The 14,724-nt window shown below is 33.1% G+C and overlaps 3 protein-coding genes across 5 annotated transcripts; all 3 read right to left on the reverse strand.

Annotated features, from left to right (window-relative positions):
* Positions 1 to 821: 821 nt before the first annotated feature.
* LOC105767678 (dirigent protein 25) lies at positions 822 to 1,899 on the reverse strand. Its single transcript, XM_012587250.2, has one exon. The coding sequence runs from the start codon at positions 1,846 to 1,848 to the stop codon at positions 946 to 948; it is 903 nt and encodes a 300-aa protein (XP_012442704.1). The 5' UTR covers positions 1,849 to 1,899; the 3' UTR covers positions 822 to 945.
* Positions 1,900 to 2,510: 611 nt separating this feature from the next.
* LOC105771028 (uncharacterized) lies at positions 2,511 to 7,041 on the reverse strand. 2 transcript variants are annotated; one of them, XM_052631009.1, is made up of 5 exons: positions 6,858 to 7,041; positions 6,014 to 6,056; positions 4,014 to 5,909; positions 3,575 to 3,743; positions 2,511 to 3,484 (listed from the first exon to the last, which is right to left on the reverse strand). In XM_052631009.1, the coding sequence occupies exons 3-5, from the start codon at positions 5,871 to 5,873 to the stop codon at positions 3,459 to 3,461; spliced, it is 2,055 nt and encodes a 684-aa protein (XP_052486969.1). In that variant the 5' UTR covers positions 5,874 to 5,909; positions 6,014 to 6,056; positions 6,858 to 7,041; the 3' UTR covers positions 2,511 to 3,458. The 2 variants fall into 2 exon arrangements, with proteins under 2 accessions (XP_052486969.1, XP_012447882.2); XM_012592428.2 differs by lacking the exon at positions 6,858 to 7,041 and having other exon boundaries at positions 4,014 to 6,758.
* A 3,513-nt stretch (positions 7,042 to 10,554) lies between these two features.
* On the reverse strand, positions 10,555 to 14,508 carry LOC105771027 (metal tolerance protein 11). 2 transcript variants are annotated; one of them, XM_012592426.2, is made up of 6 exons: positions 13,920 to 14,508; positions 12,581 to 12,690; positions 12,245 to 12,490; positions 12,029 to 12,109; positions 11,674 to 11,907; positions 10,555 to 11,126 (listed from the first exon to the last, which is right to left on the reverse strand). In XM_012592426.2, the coding sequence occupies exons 1-6, from the start codon at positions 14,098 to 14,100 to the stop codon at positions 10,776 to 10,778; spliced, it is 1,203 nt and encodes a 400-aa protein (XP_012447880.1). In that variant the 5' UTR covers positions 14,101 to 14,508; the 3' UTR covers positions 10,555 to 10,775. The 2 variants fall into 2 exon arrangements, with proteins under 2 accessions (XP_012447880.1, XP_012447881.1); XM_012592427.2 differs by lacking the exon at positions 13,920 to 14,508 and adding an exon at positions 13,382 to 13,650.
* Between the last annotated feature and the right edge of the window lie 216 nt (positions 14,509 to 14,724).

The following is a 14,724-nucleotide window of genomic DNA, read 5'->3' on the forward strand; positions in this document are numbered from 1 at the left end:
CATTACATCTACCAATATTTCTCTCAACTCCTCCACGCCATGTACCAAGTTCTTCTCTAGCCACAACAATTCTCGTTGCAACCCCCGAAATAAGAGCCCGCTTTTAACTCTATTTACAATATTTAAGGACAAGTTGAGAATTAAATTGGCTTAATGATAAATGCTACTAACATTTATATATTTTGTCAAAATGGCATTAATTGTATTTTTGAGCCTTTTTTGGTCACCAACCTTTATTTTTTTTCAAATTGCTTTTTTCAACAGATTTGATAAAAGTACCATTAAAAAATTAACGGGATGATGTGGAATTTCATATGTGAAATATTTTTAATGAGATGTAATCTATTACTTAGGTAACCCAATAAAATAATTACACGTGGAAAACAATAAAATAAATAAATAATTCATGAAGTTAAAAAACAACTTTTTAGTTTGAAGAAAATAAACGTAATTATCTAAAAAATGTTTCAAAATGAATGCACACATTCAATATTTTTGATATAGATTACATCTCATTAAAATATTCCACATATGAAATTTCACATCATCCCGTTAAATTTTTTAACGGTACTTTCATCAAATCTATTAAAAAATTTTGAATAATAGAAAAGTTGATGGAAAAAAAAGCTCAAAAATACAATTGAGATCATTTTGACAAAGCATGTAAACATTAGTGACTAAATTTGTGATTTAGCCAATTAAATTTATCATTATAAATTTTTGTATGAAATTTTAATAACTCAATCTGATTTTTATTGGTTAATTCGGATCTTACATATTCATTTAACCCGATAAATCAACTCAAAATTTTGGCAACAAATTCTAAATTTTTCATTTTTTGTCAGATTCATAACACAGTATAATTTTCCAAATAAATCACATAAAATTTCACTATTTTTATAAAAAAAAATCAGAAATCTTTGAATTTTGACTCTCAAATCAGATCTAATAGGTAATATAAACAGTAAACTCTAGCACTGTCTCAAAGCCATCAGTCTCCTGCTGTTGATTGCTTGCTGGTATAGTCTTAACAATGGCGAAACCTTTTGCATTAACATATTTCCCAGTACCACCCATGATGGCCAAATGAGACTCCGATACACCGATCCGATGAACCCCAAAGAAGCTAAGGGTGTCAGCGTAGTGTCCACTCTCGAACATGGCCGTAAATGCCATGGTTTGACTGTTCCCATCGATTGAGCTAGCCACATAGAACCCTTGTGCCTTGCCTAGGAACCCAGAACCTAGCTCATGTCCGACAGTCAGTTCGTCGTCGATGACCGTCATGGTTCCGAACATGAGCTTTTGCAGTGCCGACCCTGAAGGAAGTTGGCCCCCAGTTAGGACGGGGAAGTTGGAAGGCCCATTGTTTAAGTTCTTGCCATTGTTTAAAGCTTGAGTGTTTCCACCGAGACCAGTGAGCAATGGGAGGTTATTGTTGTTTAGAATGCCGGTGTTCCCAGTGTTTTGGTTAATGCCATTGTTGAGTGGGAGGTTGGCACCATTTGGTTTGGCAAATGGGAGCTGACCATTGACTGCAGGGTTGTTGACAATGCCGGTGATTGCTAGTGCAGTGGGGTTTGACCCACCTAGGATGTCATGCATGAAGAAGGTCAGCGTGTGGTGGTCAGGGTTAGGGTTTACAGGATTGGGACCACTGGTTGCACCACCAACCACAGTAGGGTTAGGGTTTGAGCCTGGTGGGGTGGTCAATGGTGGTACATTAGAAACAGGTGTTGAAACAGGATTGGATGGGTTTGAGGGTTGCTCATCAAGCATTCTTGCTGAAGTGGAGAAGGCAATTGTGAAGGTGAGAAGTAGTGCAGAAATGAGTTTATAGGTTTCCATCTGATATGTTTCTGGCAAGGAAAAACAATACAAGCTCAGGAATTTATATTTGTCTTGATGAACTGGAGTTTCATACACATACATATATATATATATGTGTAAATGTGTAAATGTGTATGTGTATGTATGGAGTTGTTGAAGTTTTATAGAAAGTGGAAGATAAGGAATGGTTGGAATATTGGGTGATGGTTTAGCTCTAAGGAAAGTTCATGGCACCTTTCTCATTTATAAAAAGACTTTATGTTACTTCAATTTTTCTAATTATATATTATAAATATTTGAAATGTCTTATATCCAAAATACTTATAGAAGTAGATGTCGAATATTAATATATTTTTAAAAAATTTGAAAAGTCGAAGCAAAATTAGATTTTAACCAGAAAGTCAGCAGAAAAGGAAATAAACTAAACCAGTTACACAGAAAAGTTGATTAGTGATACCTAAAAGTGGTCAACCATATGTGATCCTATTCATGTATATGTATCGAATGAATATAAAATCTTTGTTTAGTATGCAGTGTTCCATAAGCATTTTATGTGATTTTCCTGTTCTTCAAACTATCTTTCCATTAATAGTTCAATCCGAGCCCATCTTAGTATTTAGCAGAATATAAAGTATTTACCTTTAACTGCATAGCGGGCAACAAAAAAACACATCCTTTCTTTTTCTCATTGTCTTCTTTTAGTAACAAAGTACAAAACTTTTTAGCCTTTACATGTATACACCGTAATGGCATCTGCCATCATCCCACCATACACACACACATCCATACAACTTGACTTTTCACACTAATGCAAAGAATGAACCATGTTATGTATATTTTCCTACTCAACTCTTTCTATATTTTTCTCACAAGTTTCTGTAAAATATGAATGAAAAAAATGCAAAACAACCTTGTTCTATGTTGCGCTCCGACTCTTCACTTTTCTTCAAGTACTCATGTCACAGATCCTTCAAATATATGTAAAAAACTTAAAAAATCTTTCAAAAACTCTCTAGGCTAACAATCTCTGCTGCCAGTTCATCAATAAACAAATGCACTATGTCTTTACAGATTACTTCAACATCATATCCTAAGAATAACCATCCATCAATCTTTTCCAAATAGTTTCTCAGATGAGTTCTTTATTGCTTCTTTTTCATGGCTAACTAAGAGCTTATACAGTTGCTCTTCGATCTCCTTCAAGTTCTGCCTATGGCTAAGCCTTCTTGCAACAGGTTTTGCCCTCATTGGTTCTCCAAAGCATGGTCGGAAAAGTTCAATTAAACCCGAATTTATTCGGTCAAAAAGTAGCCTCCTTGCTGACCTATTCCAAGATATCTGTTCACCATACTTCCTCTCTAATTTATCGAAAATTGAAGGGCCTATTTGGATTTAGGGAAACTGCCATTTATCAGAGCATATATCCTGATTTCTACCACGGAAACCTTCTTCGGTCAATAAATCCACCAAATAAGAGAAATCTCCATTCTCTTCAACTCTGAACAACCGAGCTGAATCATCATCAATTACTTCACAATCCTTTAGAGACTCTATTCCTGTATCATTATCATCATCAGTTGACACAACCATTCCAGATCCTTCTGAGTATCCTTTGAGCGGTTCGGGTTTTAGAAATCGAGTTGCCGCTGTACGCCTGCTAGAAAACAAGATCATAAAAGAATCTAAATCAAGAAAAGGTGCGGTGAAGAATCCAAAGGTCAAGGAATCCTTCTATTTCACTAACCGTGTAAGCTAGCCATTACACTTCCAAAGCATTTGGTGTTTGATAAAATCTCCTCTTGGAATGGTGCTTCCAAAACAGAAACCAGACTGGGATGATGAGTTGTCTCTGAGTTGACAAGAAATTCAGTGTCTTTGCTACACTCGTTGGATATTTTCATTGCTACGTCTTCCTGTACAATAACAATGAAACAAATCAGAAAATCCATTTTTTTGTTATGGAACAAAAAATGTACTATTGACTTCTAATACAAACTAATATTCTTGAAAACAAGATGTCTTTAGTCCAAACTGCCATACTAAGAAATACTTTTTCGAGTATTAAACAATAATCAGTTTCATTATCATTGATCAAACCATATCCGGCACCATAGCATTATTTCAATGTGGTATTAATCTAATAAAAAAAAATTGGAGACTCAAAAAGAAAAGGAACATCAAACCTGTTGACTTGAAGTGATATGGATACACAAAGAAGAATCATAATCTTTCTCCAACATGGTGCAGCCTGTTGATTCAAACTGGTGCTGCTTATGGTTTCTGATAGACTCGCCAACATCCGTTTCTACAGTAACTGACATATCAGAGGCAATGCTAAGAGATGCAGCAGTGCACATCGATGACTTGTGTAGTAGACAATCCTCTGCAGGCATATTTTCATCCTTGATGATATTCCATTGATCAATTGTGGTAATTTTATTTTCAGAATTGAAGTGAATGATATTATGGTTTAATGACTTAGAAACTACGGAATTTTCGTTAGAAAGATCTTGCTGCTCAAGGTTGTTATGGAACATATTATTGATAACATATACGTCTTGAAGCAAGTGACTGTTTTCTGACTCTAGGTATAGATTAGGTCGAGACTTCCTGTAGATGGATACTGAGTTTCTTTGTTCTAGACCGTAATTCCCACTAGCATCCTGCTTCCTTTGCCCCATAGTAATATATGAATCACCATGGAAAGCTTTTCGATCAGTCATGATTTTAGAACTTTCAACATATGTACAATATGCTGGAGATATGGACCTTATTAAATCTCCAACACCACCAATTTTCTGGCCACCTCTACTGCTAATGCCCAATGGACTCTGAAAGTTTGCACAATTACCATGATCCAGCAATGTAAGCATTTCATCACGAGTTCTGCTTCTGCACCTGCCTGTAAGCCCATTCTCCCGAAAATCTTTAGTCATCCTCCATCTTTCAGAGATTTGCTTCCTTGCTTCCAGAGTCATATATGATCCATCTAGGTAGTAACATGAGGGCTTGTTCCAGTTGTTCAATTCAGAATTATTAGGGGAAAAAACCATCATGAATTCTGGCTCTTCCTTAAAACTGTGAACGCCATTGAATCCCAACCTCAGTGGCTCCAAAGAAATGTTACTCATATTATGCCTTGTATTTCTAAAAATTTCCTTTTCAGTTTCACAGGAAAGGATAGACCTATGCCCGGTGTGTTTCACACCATTGCAAACGTTCTTCATCTCCTTAACTTGAGCATGCAAAGTTCCCTTCCCATGACTAACAAACCCTTTGTCTTTCCAATTACTTGAATACGAAGCTTCACTAAAACTAGGAGAAGCAAGCCAATTCTTAGCCTTCTCTACCTTCGTAGGATTCGGAATAACAATTTTCCTAAAGGAAGGACGTCTTTCATTGTTTGATTCACGACGAAATCTAGGAACCATATAAGTACTATCATGACCATATTTCATTCGGGAATCTTTTATGCGACGGTTATCAAGTTTTTGGAGCAATTTAGGATCTTCTTGATGAGTTGTACCGCGAACCTTCCTGTATATGTCGTTTTTTTCACATCCAAAAGCATATGCTGACTCTAGCAATCTTACATTCTCAGCTTGCAGGTTAGAAGTGCTGCCTTCTTGATTGTAGACATGCTTGGTCGTTGGATAATTTGGTTTCTGAAAATGATTTTCAAAGCAATCCTTTCTAGAACCCGCAAACCGTAACCCAGGTAGTCCAGAATGAACTTCTTTCGAAGGTTGAAGCTTGATACCGACTGTCATAAATCCTGCACCTGCAAAGCTTTCATTTAAAGATGGACCACTTTCCCTGATGAACTCCTGCTCTTCAATGCTGAACTGAAAGGAACGGTGTTCATCACCTGTTTTTTTCTCCCAAACACCAATAGAAGCAACTTTACGTCGATAATTCTCGGAAAGCACTCTTTGCTGCTTCGGCTTCTTGACAAGTTCCTGAGGCCGGAGTTCATCAAGACCCATTAATCTTGCAATGACACTCGGTGTAGGTTTAGATTCCACATTCTTTGACTTCTTCATCTAGTCAAAACCGATACTCTTATAGTTCAAAGCATTCTACAGAAATGCGAAAATGCATGAATGAGGATCAACCAGAAATGCAGACACTGCCATCCATTGCTCATCAAGAGGAAGACAGATGTTGATTCGGATTTACTTACTGTATATTCCCAAATACTCAATTTTGGGACCTCCCTCTGCTTCCTGGAAATGTCATATTAGTTTTCAATAAACAAACTAAGATTAACTAAGATTTATATGGGAAAATAAACCAGGATTAATAGCTTTCTTCACACACAAACACTTATCAAAATTCAAAACTAAAGTGGATGTTCAGCCTAAACCAATAGCAACTAGAAACGGAAACAAGAACAATACAAGAAATTTTCTAGGGAAAAAAAAAACTTACTCTATTAAAGGAAAACAAACATCATCTTGAATCAAAGAGAAATAAACTTAATGCATTGCTTCCTCGATATTCCATATTAATATTAGATATACAAACTATGATCTAAAAGGGGAAAGAAACTAGGATTAACAGCTTTCCATATGTGTATATACATACGCATATGCATATACACACACATATATAACACTAAATAGGATGTTCAGCCTTTGTCAATCAAAACTAAAACTGAAAATAGAGGATTACTAGGAATTTTCCTGTAAAGAAAACCTTGCCCTAGAAAGGAGAACAAACATCATCATAAAAAAAATCTCAAGAAATTAATAAGAAAAGTTCAAAATTTAAAGCAGAAAAGAGTTTTCACTTAAAAGTAGTCATATGAACATCTGATAAAAGGCAAAAATAAAGTTTCTAGAAGACTCATAAATATGCATATAAAGCAAAGGCTAATGGCAAAAAAAAAATGAAAGAAACAAAATCATTAAAAGCAAAGAAGCAAAAGAATCCAACTTTGACAATAGCGGAAACAAATATTAAGAGCTTAAACAAATGAACAAAAACCCAGAAAAAAATAAAAAGGAAGAAAATAAGGATATGACCTATTTTTTCCCCAAGTTTTATGAAGGAAAGTGGGTGCTGAGTATTGAGTTTAGAGATGCCCAACAAAGTTTCAATCTAAACTGTATTTGTATTACTTCAGATGTTTCTTATTTATCAATTTCTAGAGTGTTTTACATACAAATCAAGAAGGAAAGGTGAAATAGAGAAGCAGACATGTCGAGCAAGCTGGATGGTCAAACTTTGAAGAAAACCAAAATTTAAACGCCAAAGAAATTATTAAATAGTAATAATGTTTCATTAATGAAAACGAACTAAGATTCTGGGAAATGGGTTTTCTTTAGATTGAATCGAAAATCCAAAGATATCAAGATACCGAATTTAAGGTTTAGAATGAATAAAAAAATATTCCGGAGATAATAATAAGGTTTAAATCATAATTAAGTTATTTCATTTTGATTAAAATAAAAAAATCTTATTCTGATTACACATAGGTATTTTTGAATAAAATCAAATGAAAATAATAATTTAAATACCAAAACGAGGAAATAATAATAATAAATTAAATCCAATAATAAGTAAGAAGAAAAACAAATTAATTTAAAATTTGGTGGGACGTGTTTTTGCCATATCTCGTCGTTTGAAACTACGCGCAAATTCAAATTCTGTGGCGCCAAAATGAAATAGCAATATTTATTATAATTTATACTACCAGCTGTATTATTTTTATTTTTTAACTCAAAATGTAATTAGACATCAACTCAAATATTTTAAATTTTTAAATTTTTAAAAAATAATAAATTTTATTTCAAGAATATTTTTTTTATTTTTATATAATATCTTTAAATAAAATAACTTAAACCATACTTTAAAAATTAACCTCTAAAAATATACTCTCATGCGGATTTTTAAAATATTATAAAAGATAAATACTTCATGAATATTTTGTAAATAAATCTTTTATATAATATATTCTATTAATATTATGTCTCGAGTTTTTTAACTTTACAAGCAATGTTTAGTACATGATACTTGTTTGTTTTTTTTTTTTTTAATTTTTTAATATTCCTTCAAAACACATGGCAACATTTCACTTAGAGGTGTTCATGCTCCCGGTCAGGTTCGGGCTGGGCTTAAATATGATATTAACATACTTTATGCTTATCCAAGTCAGAACCTACCCGAAATATGGACTTAAAATTTTGCTTGAACCCATCCATATTTACAAATGAGTAATCCAAGCCCATTTTAGTCCTGACCATATTATTTTTAATTTTTTTAAATATTTATATTATATTATTTTAATATTTAATAATTTTAAACATTTTTATTTATTGAATTTTTTATACGGTGATCTTAACATTATTTTAGAGTAATATTATATATTTAATATAAGTTTATTTTTAATGTGTTCTAAATTAAATAATATATAAAATAACATAATATAAAGTATTATAAACTTAAAAACGAGTCGGGCTGAACTTAAGCCTTGAATGTTTAAGTCGACCCCGAGCCATATTTTAAATGAGTCTAAATTTTTTGCCCAAACCCATTTTTCGAGCCTAATATTTTTGTCCAAACCCTTCCAAACTTCGAGCAGGCCTGGTCGAGTAACCCAACCTATGAACAGGTCTAATTTAACCATTATGAAAGTTTTTACTCTGTTGGTAGTGCACCAAACAATTCCCTTTCTTATAAATATATGTGTTTAATTGATATATTTACGGTCATAAATTTTTTATTGAATTTGGGTTAAATATGTCATTTACAATATAAAAAGGTTAAAATAGGTTGTAAGTCCTACTTTTCGTACATTTAGAATTTAGTTTTTATTTTTATTACAAGTGTTTAGTCCATTTATTTTCAGATTTAAAATATAAGTTTAATTGTTAATAGCATTAAAGTTCTTCTATTAAATTAATGTTCATTACAACATTATTTTTGTTATATATGACTACCAAGTGATTGTTTTCTTTAAAATGTTATGTCAATAAAATTAATAGAAGAATTTTGACACCTGGAATTTAAAATTTTGAAAATATGAAAAACAAAAGGACTAAATTTTAAGAAATTAAAGTTGAGGGATTAAAATCTAAATGTACAAAAAGAACAAGGAATTGAAGCATATTTTACCCTTAAAAAACCTATCCTCCAAAGCGTCGTCCACGATAAAATGCAAAGCACATAAAAGTTTTCAATGAAGAAGTGATAAGTAAAGCCTTATTTGATAACCCATTGGTGATTTAATTTTTTAAATCAAGTTATAGAAGAAAATAATGAGTTATTTATGAAATATTTTTAATTCCTTTTATTTCTTTTAACATTATCCTTTAAAATTTTACTTTAAAATTCTAAAATTACAGTTACCGGACAATCTAGTCATATTCTACATTTAATTTTAAGGAATTTTATAAATTAAATTCAATACTTAATTTCTCAAAAAATTCAATTATTTTTATTTTATTTCTTTTAAAAATTACATTTATCAAACAATTTAATTACATTTTATAACTTAAATAAGTAATGGGATACTGCCAAGATTTACCTTTGTATACTTACACAAAATTATGGATGTGGTACATATACTTTCAATTGATTCGTTTTCTAATCTATCACTTGGGTACTTCAACCCAAGGATGATAAAAGTTTGACACATGGCAGCCATGTCAAAATAAAGGACTTAGAATCAATTTTAAAGTTAAAAAACCCTCTCTCAATCAGTAACAATTTCACAATGAGTTTAGGTTTTGAAATCATCCTTCAACAACATTATCCTTTTCGAGTCATTTGAAATAAAACTTTACTTTTATCGTCCAACCAAATCTAGAATGAAGCATTTGCAAACCCAAAGTAAACTCACCACATCTCCATCTCTAACCACTCTAAATTAGTCAGGTGGCATAAGAGATTGATGTACGTGTTATCTCTTTATTTATTTAATGTCATGTCATTAACGGTGTTAAAAGAAAATATCATTATCAAAATAAACTAATTAAAAGTATAGATACCACGATAATTAGTAAATCCTGTCATTATTTCTATTTTAATTCCCACCTAAATTATTATTTTCATTTTATCCATGTTACTTAATGATTACCACTAAAAATAACCATCCACTTACCCTCTTTTTATTTGTAAAACCATAATTTATTTTTCTTTCAAAAAATTAATTTATTGTGTATATATACTATTAGTCGAGTGTTTGGTTAAGTTGATGTCATGAGTTAATTCACATAAACTTGGTTAGAGAAAATACTAAAAACTAAAATTTAAAACAACTAAAAATATTCCATTTTGTCACAACCACGATATGGGTGAAGGAAAATATTTTATGACAATAAACTTGTATGTCAATACTATTTTACATTTTTTTTATCTTTGGATTTGTAATTTTTTGGTAAATGATATAAAAGTATGAAAAGACAAAATGTCATTATAATAATATTAATTATAATTTTATAACTAAATTAATGGCTCGAATAAGGGTGACACCAACTCAATAAAATATTTAAATAAGATTAAGTATAGATATAAAATATTAGGGATGTTTTTGTCTTTTATATTTATATAAGTTTAATTCGTTAATAATACTATATTACATAAATTTTAGAACATAATTACATTCATAATATTTTTATTTAATATTGCCAAATTTAGCATTAAGTAATTCCCCCCTGAATAAACCCAAATCCATTTGAGAGCTCTAATAAAGGAGCATAAAATTAGTAAAGATCCGCATTTACCAATATTTACCTTTACTTATTTTACTCTCAGTTGATTCTTTTTTACTGAAAATACAGAAACTCGAACTCTAGACTTGTTAGATGCCAAGGTTCAGTACATGAACTAACTAAACTAAACTAAACCTCGAGTTCCAACCATACATAGGCCATAGAATTTGTAGGTGGAAACATTCTAACATACTAGCCCAACCGGACAAACCATAGGTTAATGGCTACCTACAGAGCATGTGCCTGTGCATGTTCAGGTTTGTGACTGAATTCATAATCCAAATGAACAAACGCTCGCTCAATGTCGGGCAGTAACTCCAGTTTCTCTTGCAAGGATTCTCCAATGTCATGAGCTTCTTGTAATGCCATGTTTGCCGGAAGTACAATATCAACTTCGACAAAGTAGTGAGACCCGAAGGTGTAAGCTCGGACCGTATCGATGTTTTTTATGGCCTTATGGTGGTTCCAACACAGATAGGTCAGTTTCTGAAGATATTCTGGAGCTGCTGATCTTCCAACCAGTGAGTTCACGTTCTCTAATACTGTCATCGACCATGTCCGTATTGTGTACAAAGCCAGCTGCAATATCCAGCCTTATGAGCACAGGCTAATGTTTTTAAGCTAAACATGATATGCAAATTTGATATTTCGGAAAATAGACGAAGCATTGATTCTTTTATAGTATCTATAAGAAGATTATGACAATCTTACCAGCTATAGTCATTTGATTTAACAAGCTCGCTCCTATGTTACTTGAAATCAAGTACAGGTATGTTCAATGTTTTACAAGTCTTCTATGTATTTGAAAGGTCTTGAAGGCTCATATCCGGATACCTGTGTCTAGATATATACTGGACACGGGTACTTCAAGAGAAAATAGTGAAGACATTTAATCACAGGAGGACAGTTCAAGATCTATAAAAACCATTGTGTTCAACTAATCTTATAAATGATTTGCCTAGGTCTTTAGGGCTTGATCTGTACAGTATTTGCAATTCTTTCATAGAATCAAACCGATGATACCATAATGACTGTTAGTGGCAACAAGAAGAACCTTATTTCCTTTACTGTTCATGCCAAAAGCGAAACAAAAAGACCATGGAAATGAGACAAGGTTTTCACTTACAATGATAGCTCCAACAGGGTCCATCCAATCGTCGATGTAATTAGCAAGTAGCACAGCAACAAGGCCAATGATGTTTGTGATAACATCAAAGAAGTGATCCTGAGCATAAGCTTTAACGATTTCGTTTGTAAATGTGCGGCAATAGAACATGAGGAGAAGCTTTGTCAGAGTCACTCCAAGCATAATGCCAACAACCCACCTCTCTTGCTCATTTGTCAGGTTGAATTCATCCTCCTAGGCAAAACAAAGAAAGATTTTCTTGTCATTCCATCTTTATAAGCAGTCATCAGTGAATATAATAAAAGATTTATCAAATGGAGAAGAGAACTGTAATGCATAATCAAACATGACTCACATTTGATACCATTGTTCGAACAGACTCCAAGATTATCTGCAGTCCAAGAGTTGCCATGACAGAGGCAAAAACAAGGATACCCTGCAGCAAAATTACCAGTATAATACAGTGAGATAATAATCTTTCAGTTCGAACACTCATACTCGAGTCTGAGCAGCATAGCTAACAATGGTCGGGAAATTGATTATGACAAGAAGGTACAGCAAGAATACTGACCAGTGGCTGCATTCGTTTCTTTCCAATTGGGTACTGATATGGGTTTGGTGTTGACATGGAGAATGCAGTAAACCAGAGGATGAAGCCAGACAAGAGATCAAGAAGAGAGTCCAATGTGGTCGCAATTATAGCTAATGAGCCACTTCTCATGGAAGCGTAAACTTTAGCGGCAAAAAGAACCATGTTTGCAATATTCGAAATTCTAATAGCTAATGTCTCGCTTCTAGCCAACCTCTCCCGCTCTTCCTGCCAACCGTAGCAACAAAATTCAGTTTAATTCTAATTCAAGTAAGCTAATCTTCTTACCTAGAGAAAACAGAAGATATTGCAGTAAACCTTTGACATGCCAGGAATAAATCCACGCTCGGCTAAGGCATCCATTTCACTAAAACCCTCTAGCATTTCTACCTGCTGCTGGTAGTATTCAGCCACATTATCTTCCGGACCTGAAACCGTTGAAGAAAACAATTAAGATGCATTCTTGTAACTTGTCTTGTTCATTTGCAATCATTCACCCATCATTCCACAGATGCCAAGACTACAGACTAAGCTATACGTAAATTCTAAAACTTCAACCATAGAACATGTTAGTTCATTTATTGTTTTTTGCTTTCCACTTTCAAAAAGCAAAAGAAACTTGATATAAACATGACATACATGTTTAAACCTAAAGAGCGAAAATCTCTTTTCTTTCCAAAAGAGCTCTAAAAAACGAAGTCCTACATATTTCATAACTTCAATATACACACGTCAGAGTAAAGTGAGAAGCAAGTCATTTATATAAACATTCACATGTAGAAAGGCAGTAAGCTATGTTACTCGAACTTGGATGTGAGTTTTGGATACGGATATGTATTCGACACCAGCATGGCTAGTTTTTCTTAGTTTTTACATGCATTTGAAGGATATTTGGAAATCATATCCGGGTACTTCAAGAAAATGAAAATTTAAACTAAAGCAAACTTCCAACACAAAAAACAACATAAATAAACAAGAAATCACATAACATAAAGCAAATCCAATTGTTAATCCTAGCTTGATAAAAAGAAAAGCTAGCAAACTTTTTAACCATAATTTTCTAGCAAAAGAAAGCACAATCCATGATGAAAACAACATCTAAAACAAGGATTCACATACCTCCTTGTGCCTAGAAAAACACCCAGGCGATCAAGCTCTGATCACTCTTTAGCTTCGAAATATCAAGATAATGCTCAAATTTAAAGACCAAAAAACAGCACAATCTCTCCTCTCTTAAATCTATTAGAGTTTTGATGCTGAAAAACACTAAAGAATAACTCAAACTCATAGTAGCCATAAACGGAGAATAATATATATATATATATCACCAATTGAATAAATTCATAACCAAACATATTAAAAGAATCGAATATTGCTAATTAAAGTCCAACCATGATACAGAAATTAAAACACAGCCACGAAAAATATAAATGTAACTTTTACGTACAGTGCCAAGCTGTTCAGTCAACAAACAAAAAAAGAAACTTAAAACAAATATCCTAAACAAGCACGAAAAAAGAATAGAGTATTGCTAATCGGAACTAGAAAAAAAACAAAATCCAAGATACCCAACAACAAAGATGATGAAACATGATTAATATTTTTTCTGGGAAAAAAAGAAGGAAATTTGAATAAGAAAATCAAGCACTGGAATGACCTAAAACCCCAAGGCAATCATGGAGGCTACGAGGAGGCTTTTTGTCTTTGTGTTCGGGAGATAACTGGAAGCCATCGAAGTTCAACCGCCATGATCGATCAACATTGCTCTGATGTGGCAACAATGAAAGCTCTTCGTCGGTTTCTCGCGCCACCATCTCCACCATTTCCCCGCGCACCATTCCAAACAGGAAAATTGTTTAGATCTGTTAAGTGTGATTTCCTTTTTCTTTATTCAATTTAGCAGCGGCAAAGGTTGGAAATTTGAAGGAAAAGCGAGGGTATTTCGGGAATAAAAAAATCCCCTGGCATTTAGCGTCCAGGAATGTTGGATGGGAAAGCGAAGGGAAGATATGTAAAGGGCTACGTTTCAACTTGGATAAACTATAAACTATCTGGTTGGTGAACCTAAGAATAAATTATACTCTCACTTCTTTTTTTTTTTTCCAATTAATTTTGAAATAAAAACTAAATGTTGTTACAAGATTTCAATAAGGAGAAAGTGGTGGGGGAAGTGTCGATTCGTCCATGTAAGGTGAAGAGCCGGAGCTAAGGAGGAGAAATAATAGAGAATTCCAAGCCCCAAATATGAGATATGGTGGCTAGATAGATTGATGAGTGGAAGATAGGAAGAATCCCCACCAACCTCTTTGTCTTTATCTGTCTCAATAAGTGTATATACACGGACCAAATCACACCGTTAAAATTAATTTATAATTTTTAAAATTATTGAGGGAAAATTCAAATGACCTAGATTGAAAACTTTTATTTCAGGGGATCCAGGACCAGGACCTATCAACCCTCTT

Source organism: Gossypium raimondii, chromosome 5, assembly GCF_025698545.1.
Source record: "Gossypium raimondii isolate GPD5lz chromosome 5, ASM2569854v1, whole genome shotgun sequence".
Taxonomy (NCBI): domain Eukaryota; kingdom Viridiplantae; phylum Streptophyta; class Magnoliopsida; order Malvales; family Malvaceae; genus Gossypium; species Gossypium raimondii.

Bases quoted from the DNA above. Each gene is read 5' to 3' on its own strand.
- LOC105771027 (XM_012592426.2), bottom strand. From the start codon at position 14,100: ATGGTGCGCGGGGAAATGGTGGAGATGGTGGCGCGAGAAACCGACGAA. The intron at 12,491-12,580 runs GTTTACTGCAAT...TACGGTTGGCAG, and splicing joins TTATTCCTGGCATGTCAAAG to GAAGAGCGGGAGAGGTTGGC. The intron at 11,127-11,673 runs GTAAGTGAAAAC...TGGATATTGCAG, and splicing joins ACCCTGTTGGAGCTATCATT to CTGGCTTTGTACACAATACG.
- LOC105767678 (XM_012587250.2), bottom strand. From the start codon at position 1,848: ATGGAAACCTATAAACTCATTTCTGCACTACTTCTCACCTTCACAATT.
- LOC105771028 (XM_052631009.1), bottom strand. From the start codon at position 5,873: ATGAAGAAGTCAAAGAATGTGGAATCTAAACCTACACCGAGTGTCATT. The intron at 3,744-4,013 runs GTTTGATGTTCC...GTTATTGTACAG, and splicing joins ATATCACTTCAAGTCAACAG to GAAGACGTAGCAATGAAAAT. The intron at 3,485-3,574 runs GTTAGTGAAATA...GTTTTCTAGCAG, and splicing joins TGTAATGGCTAGCTTACACG to GCGTACAGCGGCAACTCGAT.